This window comes from Podarcis bocagei (genome assembly GCF_964188305.1).
Source record: "Podarcis bocagei genome assembly, chromosome: 16".
In the NCBI taxonomy this organism is placed as follows: Eukaryota; Metazoa; Chordata; class Lepidosauria; order Squamata; family Lacertidae; genus Podarcis; species Podarcis bocagei.
Window position 1 is genome coordinate 42,020,643 of NC_138142.1, and position 16,383 is coordinate 42,037,025.

At 48.7% G+C, this 16,383-nt stretch overlaps 2 protein-coding genes across 3 annotated transcripts in view; both read right to left on the reverse strand.

Moving 5' to 3' along the window:
- Positions 1–16,383, reverse strand: part of TDRKH (tudor and KH domain containing) — an 82,616-nt gene that overhangs the window by 31,240 nt on the left and 34,993 nt on the right. The window lies entirely within an intron of this gene.
- The window catches only part of LOC308575102 (semaphorin-7A-like), a 28,098-nt gene that overhangs the window by 4,239 nt on the left and 7,476 nt on the right, over positions 1–16,383 (reverse strand). Inside the window, exons 2-12 of one of the 2 annotated variants that reach the window (XM_081173586.1) lie at positions 14,758–14,897; positions 12,903–12,965; positions 11,764–11,859; positions 11,132–11,240; positions 9,416–9,514; positions 7,288–7,430; positions 5,482–5,660; positions 4,345–4,453; positions 3,093–3,297; positions 1,422–1,537; positions 564–736 (exon numbers count right to left, since the gene is read on the reverse strand). In XM_081173586.1, coding sequence (XP_081029712.1) covers positions 564–736; positions 1,422–1,537; positions 3,093–3,297; positions 4,345–4,453; positions 5,482–5,660; positions 7,288–7,430; positions 9,416–9,514; positions 11,132–11,240; positions 11,764–11,859; positions 12,903–12,965; positions 14,758–14,897 — 1,432 coding nt within the window. The remainder of the gene's footprint in view (positions 1–563; positions 737–1,421; positions 1,538–3,092; positions 3,298–4,344; positions 4,454–5,481; positions 5,661–7,287; positions 7,431–9,415; positions 9,515–11,131; positions 11,241–11,763; positions 11,860–12,902; positions 12,966–14,757; positions 14,898–16,383) is intronic. The other variant, XM_081173587.1, reaches the window with a different exon arrangement.

Below are 16,383 nucleotides of genomic sequence, written 5' to 3' on the forward strand. Positions count from 1 at the left end.
TCCACTAGTCTGGAGGGGCCACCAGTTTCAATAGATCAACTTTGAGTATCACTTAATTGGATACAGGTAAGGTAAAGGTAAAAGGACCCCTGACCATTAGGTCCAGTCGTGACTGACTCTGGGGTTGCAGCACTCATCTTGCTTTATTGGCCAAGGGAGCCGGCGTACAGCTTCCGGGTCATGTGGCCAGCATGACTAAGTCGCTTCTGGCGAACCAGAGCAGCGCAGGGAAACGCCGTTTACCTTCCCGCCGGAGCGGTACCTATCTATCTACTTGCACTTTGATATGCTTTTGAACTGCTAGGTTGGCAGGAGCAGGAACCGAGCAACGGGAGCTCACCCTGTTGCGGGGATTTGAACCGCTGACCCTTTGATCGGCAAGCCCTAGGCTCTGTGGTTTAACCCACAGCGCCACCTGCGTCCAGTTGTGTACAACATCACAGGAAAATGCAGCAATTAGACTGAAGCAACATGCGGACGATGGGGAGGAGGTGCTTTGGAAAGTCGATTTATCAGGATCAGCCACCCCAAATTTCCTTTCCCCTTTTGATTCTGGGCCAGACCTGCCAGTGGAGTTACTGTCCTGGGAGACAATGGAGCAGGTCTTCTGTTCCCCGTCCCAGCCACAATAGGGGTCACGGGCCAGGATACACTTCCAGCAGTTTTCCTTGTACTGGTCGCAGTCTGCCAGCTGCAGGCGCACCACCTCGAACTCGGTGCTGGCGTACAGGTGGCCCTGCCGGAGAGAAGATGGATTAATAATAATAATAATAAATTTTATTTATATCCCACCCTCCCCAGCCGAAGCCGGGCTCAGAGTGGCTAACGTCAAATGTATAACACATTAACATAAAATCAGACAATCAATTAAAATGCATCCTCAAATCAAATCAGGATCAGAATAAAATCCAATCAGATGGCAACCCGCAGATTAGGGTTGGGGACCTTAAATGCCCACCAGGCCCAACTGTTTGTGCTGAACTTACATGGGCCTGTGAGAAAAATTGGGAGGTCACTTTCATGCAAGTTCTTATGAAAGGGGAGAGGGAGTCAGACTGAACCCCGACCAAAGGCCTGGAGGAAAAGCTCCGTCTTGCAGGCCCTGCGTAAAGATGTCAAGTCCCGCAGGGCCCTGGTCTCTTGGGACAGAGCGTTCCACCAGATTGGAGCCACAGCCGAAAAGGCCCTGGCTCTAGTTGAGGCCAGCCTAACCTGCCAAGGGCGGGAGAAAGAAAGGAAAAAGAGCTGCCCCACTGCAAGGAAGTTTGGGAAACTAAGATGGATCACTGAGAAAGGGATTTTTAAAATTTTCTGTTTTTGGAGAAAGCAACCCTGCCTGTCTGTTCTTTTAGTTTTGGGGAGTAAGGAGGGATAAAACATTCTTGCACTTGCCCAACTGTGCGGTTTGTCTGCACTCTTACCGAATCATCGTCCAAGATCATAGAAGAGACAGGGGCTTCCTTCTTGAAGGGACTCAGCTCGGCAACAATCACCGTCTGGTCTTTGCTTCTCAGCACCTTGTGGATCTTCCCTTTTGCTGCGGCACCGAGAGAAGGAGAGGCGGAAGTTGTGTTCATAGGAAGCTGCCTTAAATATCGAGTCAGACCATTGTTCCATCTACCTCAGTCCTGTCTACATTGACCAGCAGTGTGGCCCTCTGTGGATTCCAGCCAGGAATTTCTCCCAGATGCCAGGGATTGAATTTGGGACCTTAGCGCATCAGGCGCTGCACCCCTGAGAGTTGTCGGTTTCCTGCTCTTCAGCATCAGATCACATTCACTCTGTGCATTTAAAGCACTGCAATACTGTACAGTGGTACCTCAGGTTGAGTACTTAATTCGTACCGGAGGTCTGTTCTTAACCTGAAACTGTTCTTAACCTGAAGCATCACTTTAGCTAATGGGGCCTCCTGCTGCCGCGGCAGCGCCAGAGCACAATTTCTGTTCTCATCCTGAAGCAAAGTTCTTAACCCGAGATACTACTTCTGGGTTAGCGGAGTCTGTAACCTGAAGCGTCTGTAACCCGAGTGATAGGGAAGGGGGGGCATGTCTTCTTCACCTCCTTCTTCGCTACAATATATCCATTTATTTCCAATTGTCAATGTCAAAAGGGACTAAAATCTATAAAATTCATAGAAAATCAACGTGCCAATTTGCTCAATTTCTCTAGGACCCCATGACACCTCCCCTGTCCTCCATAATCCCTCAAGCAAGGTGTCAAGACCCTAATCCTGTCAAATCGCTCTGCCAAGCCCTTCCTCCGGGCGATGCCAGGTGACAGACTATGCATACATGGACCATTGTCTTCTCAGGATGTGCTTATCTGCGCATATCTCCAGCTCTGCATATTCCCCCCTCCCTCCTCCATATCTGCAGCTCTGCATATTCCCCCCTCCCTCCTCCATATGTTAATCCGGTGTAACCCAACCTCTTCCTAATGTATTCGTGATGTAATCTGTGTAACCCAACCTCTTCTTAATGTATTCATGATGTAACTGGGATGTATTTTGCACTGTATTCTGGGACATGGAGGGAAATTTCAAAAGTTCATGTCACCCCTTTCTCGCTGTTCAATCTCGCCTTGAACCTGTTGCGCAATAAACTTGGATCTTCTGCAGTTTGCTCCTATCCAGCTGAGCTCATTTTCTTCCGCAGGGACCCGCGGACCTAGTCCGACGAGCTGGGTGGCAGAGTAGCCCCACACCCAGATTTTTCTGTAACACCGAGGTACCAATGTATAAGGGCAGGCACACTTTTGTTCTGGGTTCCTGCTCCCTCCTTCGTGTGGTGAGTGAGGACCCTGCTGCAAGAGTTAATATCAGGCTTACTAGCTGCTTTGCTTCTCAATATTCTCTGCTTGGCCTCTGTTATTTTCTCCGACCAATAGGGAACCTACGTAAGGACTCTATATGGGCTCTTGGGTACCCCATAAGGTAAAAAGGGCAGATTTTTGTTTACAACACCCCATAAGGGAAAGGGAGCAGTTTTTTCTTATAGCACGATGATCCCCACGGACAAGCAGTTCGACGGAGCAAGAGTGTGGTGCTGGAAGGCTGGTCTCCCCTCCGTGGCCGCCAGCCATGCCAAGCTCACCTGTTCCCAGGAAGAGGACATCGCGGGAGATGCCGGCAGCATCTTGCACGCTATCCACCACCACCTGGGTGTACGTGTCGTTGTTCTGGAGGATGTAGAGGGGGTGCTCTTCATCCGGGTAGATGACCGAGTCGATTTCGGGGTGGTCCTTAATGAAGGTCAGGGTAGATTTGGGCAACGGAGGGTGGCCATCTGGTGGCACACACTGAGCAGGAGGAGAAAAAGGGAGACGGGGATAAGTCAGCGCGTGTGTAGGAGAAATGAACATTTTGTACAAAAATAAATAAATAAAGATTCCTGCTTTTTGGTTGTTTATTTTTATTAAAGATTTTCTTGGTTTACAAAAGTGTGTGCAATGTCTCTCTCTTGTATCCCCCCCCCCCGTGTGACATTTTTTACAAATCAGTTTCATGTGTTGAGACATTGGGAAGAAAAGGGGGAAAGATGGGTGGGGTCGGGTGGCGACGTTTCTATTTCACTTACTATATGTAGGGTTTGGTGTCAGCGTTGCTTGTGCACGTTCTCTGCTGTTCACTTGTGTTCCTTTGGTGGTGAGAGAGGTTGGGGTTGGCCTAGGGTGTGGTTATTCATTTGTGGTTGGCTGTGGTGGTCTTTGTTTTCATGTGTGAGGGGGGTGGGTGGGTGTTTTGGATCAGGTTAGCCATATTGATTTGTATGCTGTTGGTGGATTTTTGTCATTGTCTTGTTGGGCTGTGTATGTGATAAAAGGGAGCCATACCGGGGTGAAGGCGTCTTCTTCTATTTGTCCCCGTGTCAGTTTCAGTTTATCGGTTAATTTTTCTAGTAAGGCTGTTTCCCATACTATTTGGTACCATTGGTCCATGCTTACACCTGACAGGTCTCTCCAGTGTCTTGGGTTACTGTTATGTACTGAAGTTCTCACCCTGGGGCAGCAGGGGGATACGGTAGATAGTTTTCACTCAGGTCCACATATGCAAATAAGGGGTTGAAAGTGACGTTCTGTGATTGGATAGTTACAGAAAATGGTTACTGTTGCGTTCTAGTGGAGCTCTATATAAGCAGGCTGGCTGAACCCTTCAGTTCAGTTCTGTTCTGGCCTCTGAATAAACAAGAGCTGTTTGAAGAATCGCTGTGTCGTCTCATATGTTCACCCACAACTTAACATGTGGGTTATGAGTTCTTTGTGGTGCAAGTGGACATTATAGTCTTGGAAGATGTTTAGTAAGGTTCCTGCTTTTTAAAAAACCCAGAGGGCCAGTAATGACCTTACCATGCCGGGTCTGGGCACAGGGATGGGGCTGGTGACCCCTTTGAACTTCGAAGTCTTGAAAACGTTGCTGATCCGGTTCATCGAGTACGAACAGACAGCAGATGAACCCCTAAAGGGGGAAAAACCAAAAACACTGGTGTGATGTCAGTCTTACAGCCGACTGACCATTCCAGGAAGCACAAAATCACAAACTCAAAATCGGCTTTTCTCTGCAGTGGATACTCCTAGCACGTTTGTGAATGGATACGACGAAGACATTTTGTCAAAAGCAGCTTCTGACATAGATGCTACTGGCTGAAGCACAACAGTGGAAATGGCATTAAAAAATCAGACTCAATTATTGTGGCATTAAAAGAAATCTGGAATTTATTTATTTCAGGAAAAAGTAGCACACGAATTATGGGTCTCTAAAGGACAGGAAGATTCAGGCCATTTTTAGCCAGTTGTGGTGGTATTTTATTCCGTATAGTTTAGTTTCAGATGTACAGGTGTATCCCCCATGCTGGCTACAGAAATATGGATGTCATGATTTTAGATTGGGTGTTATCATTCAATATGTTTAGGTTTTGCATGCCCTTGCCTTTATCATCATCATCTTCATCATCATCATTTTTAATTTGTATACCACCTTTCTATCTTACAATACTCAAGGTGGTTTACAAGCTGAAGAAACAAACATCTTATAACAAGTTATAACAAGTTAGATGTATTCTTGAATTTTTTATTACCTGTCTTCCTGGCTTTATAAGGGAACTTTGCGAACTCTGTTGCACAGGATCTCGGAGGGTAGAAACCTTATACAGTGGTTCCTCTGGTTGCGAACAGGATCCGTTCTGGAGGCCCGTTCGCAACACGAAAAGAGCGCAACCTGCAGCGGCACGTCTGCGCACGCGCGGGTTGCGATTCAACGCTTCTGTGCATGCGCGTGATGTCATTTTGTGCATCTGCGCACACGTGAGTAGTGAAACCTGGAAGTAACCCTTTCCGGTACTTCTGGGTCGCCGTGGGATGTAACCCAAAAAAACGTAACATGAAGCGGACGTAACATGAGGTATGCCTGTAGTGCACTTAATGCGACTAAGGTAGGCTGGCCTTGATATGGGAGCTGGGTTGAATCTTGCCCCGCCCTTAACTCACCACGCACTGGAGAAGACGCCGTACAGCACCGTCTCGCCCTTACCGCCCTCCTTCCTGGAGACGAAGGCGTCCTGGAGGCGGTGGAAGCGCATGGGCTCGGTGGGGTGTCCACACACCAGCCTCGCCTTGAGGAAGGTGCTCCAGGAATCCGCCATGACGGGCCTGCCGCCTTGGTCTACCTGGAAGGGCAGAAGACCTGATGTCATGGGCGGGCTGGATGTATTCAGAGGAGAGGCACCAGCTGGAGAAGAAGACTCAGAGCTCGGGGAGTGGTGGTGGGACGACAACGGGTGGTCACAGGGAGCAGACTGGGAGGAGGTGGACGAGGTAACAGGGCTTGGTGAGCAGGAGGAGGCTGTGGCAGAGAGCAGCCCAGACTCCGAGGCAGAAGAGGAGGCTGGAGGGGAGTGGGGCCAGGAGACAGAGAGGAGCCCAGCTGGTAAAGATGCGAGGGCAGACCCGCCAAATGTCTCTATCTTCTAGGGACAGTCTGGGATTTACAGAATCCTGGTTTCTGATTTGATCCTGGAATGTCCCTTTTTTCCTTCGGAAATCCCTATTTTCATCAGAGAAATGTTGGAGGGCATGGAATAGGATGTCTCTATTTTCATCAGAGAAATACTGGAGGGTATTGAATAGGATGTCCCTATTTTCATCGGAGAAATGTTGTAAGGTGTGGAAGAGGTAATAATAATAATAATTTATTTATTTATTTATACCCCATCCATCTGGCTGAGTTTCCCCAGCCACGCTTGGCGACTCCCAATCAAATGTTAAAAACAGTACAGCATTAAATATTAAAAACTTCCCTAAACAGGGCTGCCTTCAGATGTCTTTTAGAAATAGGATAGCTGCTTATTTCCTTGACATCTGATGGGAGGGCGTTCCATAGGGTGGGTGCCACTACTTAGAAGGCCCTCTGTTTGCTTCCCTCTTTTCATCAGATAAATGTTGGAAGGTATGGAATAGGATGTCCCCATTTTCATCGGAGAAATGTTGGAGGGTATGCCAAGGACTCTCCCCCTCCTGCTGTGACCAGTTCTCCCGGAAGAGGGATGAAAAGAGTGGAGCAGAGACAGACAAGGCAAGGAAGTCTCAGATTGCTTGGGAAGGACCCGGGGGGGGGGCAGACTTATGCAATTGTAGGAAGGCAGGGGTCTTTAGTTGGGACGCAGGTGGCGCTGTGGGTTAAACCACAGAGCCTAGGACTTGCCAATCAGAAGGTCGGCGGTTTGAATCCCCGCGACGGGGTGAGCTCCCGTTGCTCGGTCCCTGCTCCTGCCAACCTAGCAGTTCGAAAGCACGTCAAAGCGCAAGTAGATAAATAGGTACTGCTCCGGCAGGAAGGTAAACGGCGTTTCCGTGCGCTGCTCTGGTTTGCCAGAAGCGGCTTAGTCATGCTGGCCACATGACCCGGAAAAACTGCGGAAAAACGCCGGCTCCCTCGGCCAGTAAAACGAGATGCGCGCCGCAACCCCAGAGTCTTCCGCGACTGAACTTAACTGTCAGGGGGCCTTTACCTTTACCTTTTAGGGACCCTTAGTCCTCGCACCTGCCTCATGGGGCAAGTTCTACTGGGATGTGTTGCTGTGCTCACTAGGCCTGGCTTCCTGACCTGTCTTGTCTCTTTGAATAAAGAGCTTCACTGACTCCGTGAAATATTACTGACCTGCTCCCGGCACTTGCCTAAGCAACCTTCAAGCTGCTGCTGGGACTACAACTCCCCCTAGCCCCTGCCCATGGGCCATGTAACTGGTCCGCACCCCATCCCTCCATCCTTCCCAGACGTCGCTGCCTCGCTCTAACCTTGCAGACACGCCCGAGCCCAGCTTTGTAAGGCTCCTCGTCCAGCCCGGCCGACTGGTTGACCTCATTGTAGAAGAAGAAGATTTCGTCTTTGCTCTGGTCCTTCTCCGCCAGCAGGGCGGCGCCGACAAACTCCGCTCCTGCTGGGGCGGGAGAGAATTGAAATGGTACGGCTGGTATTTAGGACCTGTGCTCGGAAAAACACACACAAGAGGAGCCCTTCTCAAGGGATAGACTGGATCTACACATGGAGGCCCCATTGTTGCAGCCAACAGCTGATGGGCAGCCATGTATTGCGAGCGATTATTCCTCTTGACCTTGTATCTAACCAGATCCCAAAAGTCCTCTGCAAGCTCTCCGTTCATAAGCAAGAGCAATCACTACAGTGGTACCTTGGTTTGTAAACAGTCTGGTTTGCATATGTTTTGGATTACAAGCACATCAAACCCGGAAGTGCATGTCCTGGTTTGCAAACTTTTTTTGGATTACAACCCATATTTTTTTTGATTACGAACAATTTTGGTTTTGGAGGCCCATTGGCAAAAGCGCGCCTTGGGTTACAACCTGTTTTGGTTTACAAATGGACCTCTGGAATGGATTATGGTTGTAAACCAAGGTACCACTGTACTTCCCCTAAGAGCCAGTGGGACAGGAAGGAACAGATGAGCAAAAAGGAGGTGTTAGGAAGAGAGACAGAGAGATGGGAAAAGGGTGGTACCATCCATGTTTGTCCTTGGGCCTGTGGACCAGGACATATACCTGCAAACAAATGTGGCTCTCAAAATGGCGGGGGAAGAAGCATTTCAGAGGAGAGCTGCAAAGACATTATCTTTATGAGTAACCACGGTCAATGGCTGATGTAGGTGCCTTTCCCCCATTGATGGGGCTGAAATAAAAAAATTAAGGTCTTATATATATAATAAATGTTCATAAATGTACCAAGCAAACATGTACATAAATATATAAACCACATGTCTGAAGCAGCACAGGAAAAGAGCCCTGAAACCATTTTGATTCCCAAACTGACCAAATGTTTTCTCTGTAAGGTCGAAGGCAAATGGAAAAACCTCCCCATTGTCTTTTCCTTCACAAATCCTGTTTTAAGGGTATGTCTGTGTTTGAATAGGGTGACCTGGCTCAGGAACTAAGTATTTATCATTACAAAAGACTGGCCAGGCTCCCCAGGGTATCCAATCAAGTGACCATTAACAGGTAACCTGCCAGACAGGAGGTAAACAACACACTCAGATTTCTGCTGTAGACCGCCCTTTCTATGATGTAGGTATGATGTGTCTGGGGGTGGTCTTTGACTCCAATGCGGGCAATTTAAAATGTCTATATAAGGGCTGGCACACCTTTGTTCTGGGTCCTCCTCCTTCTCCTGCGTGTGAAGGGGGCACCCTGTTGCAACAGATCAATAAAGATCAGGCTTACAAGCTGTTTTGCTTCTCAATGTTTTCTGGTTGGCCTCTGTTCTTTACTCCAACCGATGGAGAGCCTGCAAAGGACACTATAAGGGCCCTTGTGTCCCCCATAAGGGAATAAGGGCAGATTTTTTGTTTATTACAGTACAGGGTGGTTGATGGGTGCCATTTTGTGGCCTGCCCATTTCCTGCCCTCTTAAACAGGGCAGCCGTTTTGTGCTACGTTGAGACTCCACGGCAACCATTTTGTGTTTTGCACTCGCAGCACTTCCTCAGAATTACAAAAGGCCAGAGATCCCAATGGTGTTTTCCTTATCCACTCCCAGCCTTTGTTACTTGCAGACGATGTTCTATTTATTTTAATGTATTTATTTCATGGGTTTTCCATACTGCCCAATGACCCGAAACCTCCCAGCCGTTTATCTAAAATATTCCTAAAAATGCCAGTGAAAACAAGCCATTTGACGGACATGGCATCTCCCGTTCAGAAGAGTTGTGAGAACTATAGTTTGCCCTTCACAGAGCTATGCTTCCCAGCACCCTTAACATACTACAATTCCCAGAATTCTTTGGGGGAAGTCACATGCCTTAAATGCAGGGTCTGTAAGCTGCCCCTGGTTGATCCAAAACCAACAAAAATATAAATGAAAACCAGGAGTTTTAAGACATATACAAAGGGATGGAAGAGAGAGAGAGTTTCTTACGGGGCAGCCAGCTGTTTTCTGTCTTCAGCCCCTTCTTCTTCCCATAGCTTCTCTGGATGCTGCTTTTGTCTCCAGACAATGCAGAATAAAGGGTGTCTTCTGAAATTGGAACATGCCGGGGAAGAAAAAAATGTGAGTCGCCCATTGCAAACTTCGAAATTATGAGAGCCGAAACATAGACTTGCCTTCTTCCTGACTCCTGATGCTTGTGATCACACTAAGAAACTTACATATTTCTTCCACCATGTGGACTAGAATTTTACATCAGTGCAACTGACTCCATGAAGAATTAGTGGGACAGACAAGAGCCCTTTGTACAGTGCCGGATTCACATATAAGCTAAACAAGCTATAGCTTAGGGCCCCACTCTCTTGGGAGCCAGTGTGGTGTAGTCGTTAAGAGCAATAGTCTCGTAATCTGGTGAACCGGGTTCGATTCCCCACTCCTCCACATGCAGCTGCTGGGTGACCTTGGGCCAGTCACACTTCTCTGAAGTCTCTCAGCCCCACTCACCTCACAGAGTGTTTGTTGTGGGGGAGGAAGGGAGAGGAGAATGTGAGCCGCTTTGAGACTCCTTAGGGTAGTGATAAAGCGGGATATCAAATCCAAACTCTTCTTCTTCTCTTCTTGGGGCCCCCCAAAAAATTTAAAGGAAAAACACACACCTGGATGTACATTTTCAAAATATAAGATAAAAAGCAAATAAAATAAAACCTACATACAGCAACAGTGTTTTGTGTTGTGTAGGCTCCTAGGATGTAAGTCATGGGCCCCGCCTGCTCCCTAAAATATCCCTGGTTTGCTCCTTTCTTTATATAGGGTGCCTCCATTCTGCATGGACTGGTTGCACGGCAACATGTGCAAATGGCTTGAGATACCTATTACAGTGGTGCCTCGCAAGACGAAAAGAATCCGTTCTGTGATTCTCTTTGTCTAGCGGTTTTTTCGTCTTGTGAAGCAAGCCCATTGAAGGATTAGCGGATTAGCGCTATTAGAGGCTTTTAGAGGCTTTTAGCTGCTTATCTGCTGATCAGATCAGCTGATAAGCGGCTTAGCGGCTTAGAAAAAGGGGGGGGAGGGAAAAAAACACAGCAGGAACTTGCAAGACATTGTCATCTTGCGAAGCAAGCCCATAGGAGATTCGTTTTGCGAAGCACCTCCAAAACGGAAAACTCTTTCATCTAGCGAGTTTTCCGTCTTGCGAGGCATTCGTCTTGCGGGGCACCACTGTAGGTCCATCAATTACCATATACAGTGGTACCTCTGGATGCGAACGGGATCCGTTCCGGAGCCCCATTCACATCCAGAAGCGAATGCAGCCCGCATTTTCGCGTGCACAGGTCGCGATTGACCATCTGCGCATGCGCGAGCGGCGAAACCTGGAAGTAACGCGCTCCGTTACTTCCAGGTCTCTGCAGCGCGCGACCTGAAAATACTTATCCCAAAGCTACTTCAACCGGAGGTATGACTGTAGAATATATTCAACACAAAAAACAGTGACAATTTGTTGTTGACAAAGGACAGCTGGACATATAAAGGGCCCCATTACCTTCGGTAGCTGAGGGCCTCATCAAACCTCAATCTGGCCCTGCCTTTGTGAACCAGGGCTGCCCAAGACATTTTGCCACTTGAGGCAAAGCAGAACATTCGAAACCCAAAATCTGAGCAGAACAAAGCAGCCAGGGAGATCCCTCTACGCCTTTCCTTACTCCGTACCTACAGTGATGACCACGGCGTTCTGGGATGGTGATGCTGATGAGATGTTTTCCCCTGAGGCGGTGATATTCCGGCCTTGCTTGTCCGTTTGGAAGGTCGTGGTGTTGACCTTGGAGTAAAGAGACAAAAAAAGAAAAATGAATGCATTTTGATATATCAACTGAACTCGCGGCCTCTCGATTTTCATGTGACTTCCTGCCACGTTTTTTAAAAATTGTTTTTACAGATAATTTCATTGCTTTATTCTTTTGTAAACTGCTCTTGGGGTAGATTTCCCCACCTCCAACCAAACAACATATACCGTATTTTTTGCTCTATAAGACTCACTTTCCCCCCAAAAAAGTAAGGGGAAATGTGTGTGTGCGTCTTATGGAGCGAATGCAGGCTGCGCAGCTATCCCAGAAGCCAGAACAGCAAGAGGGATTGCTGCTTTCACTGCGCAGCGATCCCTCTTGCTGTTCTGGCTTCTGGGACTCAGAATAATTTTTTTCTTGTTTTCCTCCTCCAAAAACTAGGTGCGTCTTGCGGTCTGGTGTGTCGTATAGAGTGAAAAATACGGTAATTTTTATGAAATGAAAATAGGCAAAACACCTGCAGATTCCATCCACCACTCTGATATTTCTCAAGCTCACCAGAAACCAGCACTTGGGAGAAGCTGCGTTGGTTCCACAGACCATCATTTTGTTGTCCAGCTTCTCGATCACTTGGATGAAATTATCGCAGTCGTCCTATGAGGAAAGGTGATGGGGAGGGGAGAGGAAAAACACAGAAGCGTATTGATTTATTGTAACATTTATGACCCACACTTCCATGGCATCCTTCAAGGTGGCTTCAACAAAACCGATCCATCGATATTTGTAAAACAACAACAAAAAAACCCACAAACCTCAATAAAAGCAGCAATGTATATTTATTAGAAATGGGGACAGTTCTACTCTGTTAAAAAGTGATCTGTGCTCCACTGAGAATTTAAAAATTGCCACTGTTTCTCTTGGAGGGAAGTTGTAGGGAAATACCCTTTTCTCCTCAAGCCACCCTCCCCTTGCCATTGATAACCTCATGCTGCTGGAAAACATGAGTTTGCATTTTGCATGCACACACTTGAAATATTTACATTTAACATTTTCAGTGCAATAAATGAATTTTTTTTTAAAAAAACAAAACAGCAAAAACTTTCTTCTAGGAAATAGGGGAGGAGGATACAGAGAAGAAATAGAGGTATATATGGGTGTGTATGTAAAATAATATATTTCTAGCAAGCATGAGTTGATGAACCATGACCTCCTTGCCACTAGGGGGCGCCAACTATTTAATTTAATGCAGCCTTTCTAGCCCTAAGGGTTGGGTGGGTTATACAGCAAAATGCAAAATGCATCCCAAAACAGGCGCCCAGATTGGCTGTGGAGGTGCTGATCCCAGGAGATTTAAACAATGGTCTGCGCCTGCTGTTGGCTTAACATCTGTGAAGGGTCCTCAACAAACATGGAGGCCGGTAGTTCTGCAAGGGTGGCCCCTAAAAGATGCATTGCGCAGACTGAGACCCGAGTCAGCGGTAGCGGTAGCGTAATAGGGCCAGCTAGGATCCTACTGGCTTCTTGCGTCGCCACGTGATCCCTGCTGGCGCTGCAGTACCCTCTCCAGCCACTGGTGGCGCTGCAGCACAAGTGGGACAGGAAGTTGAGACACGCCCCCCACCATAGTCCCATATTACTTAGGAAACATTTTGTAGACCTCTGATCCCGGTCCCCACAACTCCCTCCTTCCTCCTTACCCGCACTGCTCTGGCCTTGCTTTTACAGTCCTTTTCCGCCTTCTCATCAGCCTTCAGGGGGACCTGGAGCAAGGAGAGAGACCCTGGTGAGGAAACTGGGGGGCGCCAACACTACGCCCCTGCAAAAACTAGGAGGCTATTTCGCCCCGTGTTGGTCCTGGGATGCAGCTCAAGAGAAAGAGGACATCAGGATAGGAACCCAGGAATTTGGCTTCTACTGAGTTGGAAGTTTTGTCAGACTGGAGACTGGGAGCGGCCGTCGAGACCTAATAACACCTGAAAGACCTACATTGGCTCTCAGTACGTTTCCAAGCGCAATTCAAAGTGTTGGTGCTGACCTTGAAAGCCCTAAACGGCCTTGGTCCATTTACCTGAAGGAGCGTCTCCACCTCAATCGTTCAGCCCGGACACTGAGGTCCAGCGCCGAGGGCCTTCTGGCGGTTCCCTCACTGCGAGAATCGAAGTCACAGGGAACCAGGCAGAGGGCCTTCTCGGTGGTGGCGCCCTCCCTGTGGAACTCCCTCCCCATCAGATGTCAAGGAAATAAATAACTATCTGACGTTTAGTAGACATCTGAAGGCAGCCCTGTTTAGGGGAGTTTTTAATGACTGATGTTTTAATGTATTTTTCATCTTCGTTGGAAGCCGCCCAGAGTGGCTGGGGAAACCCAGCCAGATGGGCGGGGTATAAATAAATAACTAAAATAACAATAAATAAATAAATAATTGTCTACAATGACTGGGAACATTTCTCCAGGGTTTCGGAAAAGGGAGATTCCCAGCCCTGCCTGGGGAAGCCAGGGATTGAACTTGTGACGTTCTGCAACAAAAGCATTCAGATTCTTGTCCTTCCCTGGTTGTTCATTTCAGCACCACGGACACCTCCTAGGGAGAAACGTGCTCCCTAGTAACCCAAGCCCTTCTGAGCCTTGACCTCAGAACATAAGAGCTTTGCTGGATCAGGAGAATGGCCCGTCTAGTCCAGCACCCTGTTCTCACAGTGACCAGCCAGCTGCCCCAAAGGGAAACCCGCAATCAGGATTCGAACTCAAGAGCAACTCTTCCCTAGCTGCAGTTTTCTGGCAACTGGCATTCAGAAGCATCACTGCTTCCAGAGCCCAGCAATCAGGCCTAGTAGCCACCAAGGGGCTCCATGAATTTGTGTAACCCTCTTTTAAAACCATTCCGATTGCTGGCAATCTGTTCCACCTGTGGAAGCGAGTTCCGCAGATTATGTGATGGCCTGGGAGTCTGATTCAGAGGCTGAACCGGAGGAATCCCAGCCTGCACAGGAGTCCCCGCCTCCAGGGCCGGCTGAACTGGGGCAGGGCCTTGAATCTGAAGCGCCTGCACCTGTGCCAGATCCTCAGGAGCAGACACCTGATGAATCCACTCTGGCTCCGGAGGTGATGGAGGACCCATTGCCTACAGGTGCGCCTCTACCAGCCCTGTCAGGGGAAGGTGAGTCTCCCCCTGGGTCCAGTAACCCACCGGCCTCTCCTGAACTGCAGAGGCTCAGGGCAGAGAGGCGGAGGGAACTGGGTTCTCTCAGGAGGAGTGCTCGCCTTAAGGCCAGGAGAGGCGGGTCACCTGTGGGCCGGGACCGCCCCTGTCCTCAGAGGAGATAAAGGCCAGTCAGCCCAGTCCCAGGTTGCGGGAGCAACGTCGTTGGAAACCTGTTTTGGCCAGCACCCAGACCTGTTCTTCCGGAGTTCCTGACCTCGCCCGGCTTCCTGCTTTGGACCCCACTTCGCCCTTGGTGGACAGTCTCCAGACCCTCGACCCAGGACCGGACTCTGACCACGCCTCTTGGTAACCCCTCCCCCAGGTTAACTGTGCCGCCTGAAGTGCTGTACCTCTTTCGGAGTGACTTCGGAGTCCGTAAACGTCAAGAGCAACAGCTTCCCCCGGCCTCCGACGAGGACTTGGTTGGAGCCGGGCTCGTGGAACATGGCCGCCGGTCTCTCACGTTCACCGAAATTGAACCTCTGGGCATCTGAAAGGAGAGGGGGTCGTATTGGTCATTGTTGGAGGTGCGGTGGAGAAATAGGAACAACAATGCAGTGGTACCTCGGGTTACAGATGCTTCAGGTTACATACGCTTCAGGTTACAGACTCCGCTAACCCAGAAATAGTGCTTCAGGTTAAGAACTTTGCTTCAGGATGAGAACAGAAATCGTGCTCCGGCGGCGCACGCGGAAGAGGGAGGCCCCATTAGAGAAAGGGTGCTTCAAGTTAAGAACAGTTTCAGGTTAAGAACGGACCTCCAGAATGAATTAAGTACTTAACCCGAGGTACCACTGTATAGGGCTGCTTTCAGATGTCTTCTAAAGGTTGTATAATTACAGTGGTACCTCGGTTCTTAACCGAATTAAGTACTTAACCGGAGGTACCACTGTACATATGTGGCTGAGGTGTGAGTGGTCTTAAAGTTATTATTTAGTGACTTTCAGAGATTTATAAGATTTCTGTTTATTTGGTTTCAGAGTTCCTACAGAGCAGGCTTCGGAGATCTTTGCGACTTGCAGGAGCGACTCTCCCACGAACCTCAGCGATCTCCTGGGCGTGCAAGGGATAAAGCCGCCTTTCGAAATGTTAACGTCCTGTCCGCACCAGCACGGCGGTTTGGAGCCTGAATGGATCTGGGACCTGAGGTCTCCTTGGAGGAAGGGGGCAGGCGTGTAGAGGAGCTGTCTGATTACACAGAGGGAAGATTTGCGTTTGTTGCTCTGCCACCTCTGTGGCCCCCAGATAGGCTGCCGGGAAGGGACTGTGGCCCTCAGACTGGAAAAAAGATTCTGCTTTCTCTCTTTGGAGAGAGAAAATGGGAACCGGCTTCCACTTAAGCTCGAGGACAATGGAACAAGCTCCATTCTGCTGCTTCATCTGTCCAGAGAGCTCCTCTTCTACGGCGGCGATATTAATGCGGTTAATGCATAATACATGGGCTTAAAAAATAAAATCAGGAGGGGAAAGGGTAGAGGAGAACACTGAACAGTGGGCGGTGGCGCAGAAACCAAGAGCGGTGGTGGGCTCTTTACAGAAATATACAATTAAAAATAAACCCGTCCTGTTTTAATAATTACACCCCATGAGCAGGGCTAGAGAAGCAGGGCTTGGCTCTGAACCTGAAATTCCCAATCATGGATTGATCTTATATCTTATCCATCCATCTATGGCAGGCACCCCCCAAATGTGGCCCTCCAGCTGTTTTGGGACTACAACTCCCATCATCCCTGACCCCTGGTCCTGTTAGCTAGGGATGATGGGAGTTGTAGTCCCAAAAGATCTGGAGGGCCGAGTTTGCCTATGCCTGCCCTAGGGTGTGGTTGTTTGTTTGTGATTGGCTGTGGCGAATTTTATTTTCATGTGTGAGCGGGGTGGGTGTTTTTGAATCAGGTTAGCAATATTGATTCGTACGCCGTTGGTGGATTCTTGCCGTTGTCTTGTATGTACAAAATACTACTCCAGGCATCCCCAAA